The sequence below is a fragment of the Vitis riparia genome, chromosome 6 (genome assembly GCF_004353265.1).
Source record: "Vitis riparia cultivar Riparia Gloire de Montpellier isolate 1030 chromosome 6, EGFV_Vit.rip_1.0, whole genome shotgun sequence".
In the NCBI taxonomy this organism is placed as follows: domain Eukaryota; kingdom Viridiplantae; phylum Streptophyta; class Magnoliopsida; order Vitales; family Vitaceae; genus Vitis; species Vitis riparia.
In genome coordinates this window covers 13,116,429-13,118,367 of record NC_048436.1, presented here as the reverse complement: position 1 = coordinate 13,118,367, position 1,939 = coordinate 13,116,429, and the positions used below count along the sequence as shown (strand labels likewise).

Sequence of the window (1,939 nt, the reverse complement as noted above, 5' to 3'; positions counted from 1 at the left end):
TCTATTTTCTTCTCCATCTGTTCATCACTTGTCTTATCTCTTTTCATCTTCTTCTTCCATCCTTGTCGATTTATCTCGCTTCTTGAACGACGTGTCCTTGGTATACACCACTTGTCATTTTAACATTATTCATTCGGATGTTGGTTGAGTCACCTTACTCACATGATTCTTCGATATTTAGCATTGCTCGCATAGGGGCCTGGCATTATCTATTAGGTATTTGGGTCTTTGTTTCTCGTCATTTCATTAACCTTTTTACCCCTAGCCTACGTTACGGTCCGAGTTATAAGACCACCCTGAGGCCATGAGATCTCGCGTTGGCTTCGACGCATCTTATATAGATAGGCTCCATCTACTGATTGAGTACGGGATGTCGACAGGTCTCTGTTCTTAGGGATATTGAGGGTGACATATTGCCTTTCCATTCAGCTGCTTGCCTTAAGTCCATGATCAGAGACAGATGATATAGAGAGTTGGACCGTTGAGGACACCTTTGCTTGATGCTTTGACATATTCATACTGGAGCATACCCCCATCCTTGCATGCTGGCTTTGGCTCTTAGACATGTATGCAGGCAGTCCATTTTGCCTAGAGATGTTTTGGATATTAGAGTTTGAGTAAGCCCCATATTCAGCTTGGTTTCTTCATACAGTGGAGTGCTTTTGAGAGCTGACTCGGAATCCGATTCACGGTATTCATTGACCAAGTGGGTGTGCACACTGGGGCATACCCTAGACGTTGTTCGGTTCTCTTGTTCAGACGATTGGGTCTTCAAAGATATATTTCAAAGTTTTCATTGGGATATTTGAGCTTCAGATGTACACATTGGGGTATACCCCATATTAGTTTTTCTGTGGATATTCGATGTTATGGATTAGAGTGGAGGGTTTTTCCTCAGGGATGGATGTTTGTGATATTTCCAGCTTTTTGACTTTGACTCTATGTGCACTTGTGGGTTTCTGACATGGTATTCATGCCTTATACTGGGGCATAACCCCTTCTTTGCACCTTTGGTCACGTTTGTGAGTTGTCATACAGGAGCATACTCCCTTTCTTTCCATATTTTTGGTTGGGTTGTTCATATCTTGTTTGTCGGCATTTTCTAATCTCACACTAGGGCATACCCCCTTCGATCCCTCTTGTTTTGGGTTCTCCGGCATCGTGCCTGGATTTGATCCCTCTTGTTTAGGGTTCTCCGGCATCATGCCCGGATTCAATCCCTCTTGTTTTGGGTTCTCCGGCATCGTGTCCGGATTCGATCCTTCTTGTTTAGGGTTCTCTGGAATCGTGCCCGAATTCGATCCCTTTTGTTTCGGGTTCTCCGGAATCGTGCTCGGATTCGATCCCTCTTGTTTCGGGTTCTCTGGCATCGTGCTCGGATTCGATCCCTCTTGTTTCGGGTTCTTCAGCATCGCGTCCAGATTGGATCCTTTTTGTTTCAGGTTCTCCGACATCGTGCCCGGATTCGATCCCGTTGTTTTAGGTTCTCTGGTACTTGCCCGGATTTGATCCCTCATATCTCGTAGTCTCCGGTACTCACCCGGCTACGACTCTTTCTCCGGCACTCGCCCGGATCCTACACTTTTTTAGTACTCATCCGGATATGATCCATTTTCCGGTACTCGCCCGGATCCCACACTTTTATGGGACTCGCTCGGATTCTACCTTTTTCGGTACTTGCCCATTTCCTGGTACTTGCCCGGATTCGTTCTCCTATACTTCGTATTCTTCGGTACTCGCCTGGATATGATCCTTCATTTTGACTTCTCTAGTACTTGCTTGGGCCTTTTTCTGATACTTTCCCGGATTCAATTTCCTATTCTCTCTGACATTGCGTCTGGATCTCCTTTGTTATCTCCAGCAGCGTGTCGGGATCTCCTTTGCTTTTCCGACATCGTGCCCGGGTCCCTTATCTTCTCCGACATCGCGTCCAGTTTTC

General features: G+C 45.9%; 1 protein-coding gene across 1 annotated transcript; it reads right to left on the bottom strand.

Moving 5' to 3' along the window:
- Positions 1 to 971: 971 nt before the first annotated feature.
- Positions 972 to 1,454, bottom strand: LOC117917003 (putative surface protein bspA-like). Its single transcript, XM_034833241.1, has one exon. It carries the CDS (start codon positions 1,452 to 1,454, stop codon positions 972 to 974), a length of 483 nt encoding a protein of 160 aa, XP_034689132.1.
- Between the last annotated feature and the right edge of the window lie 485 nt (positions 1,455 to 1,939).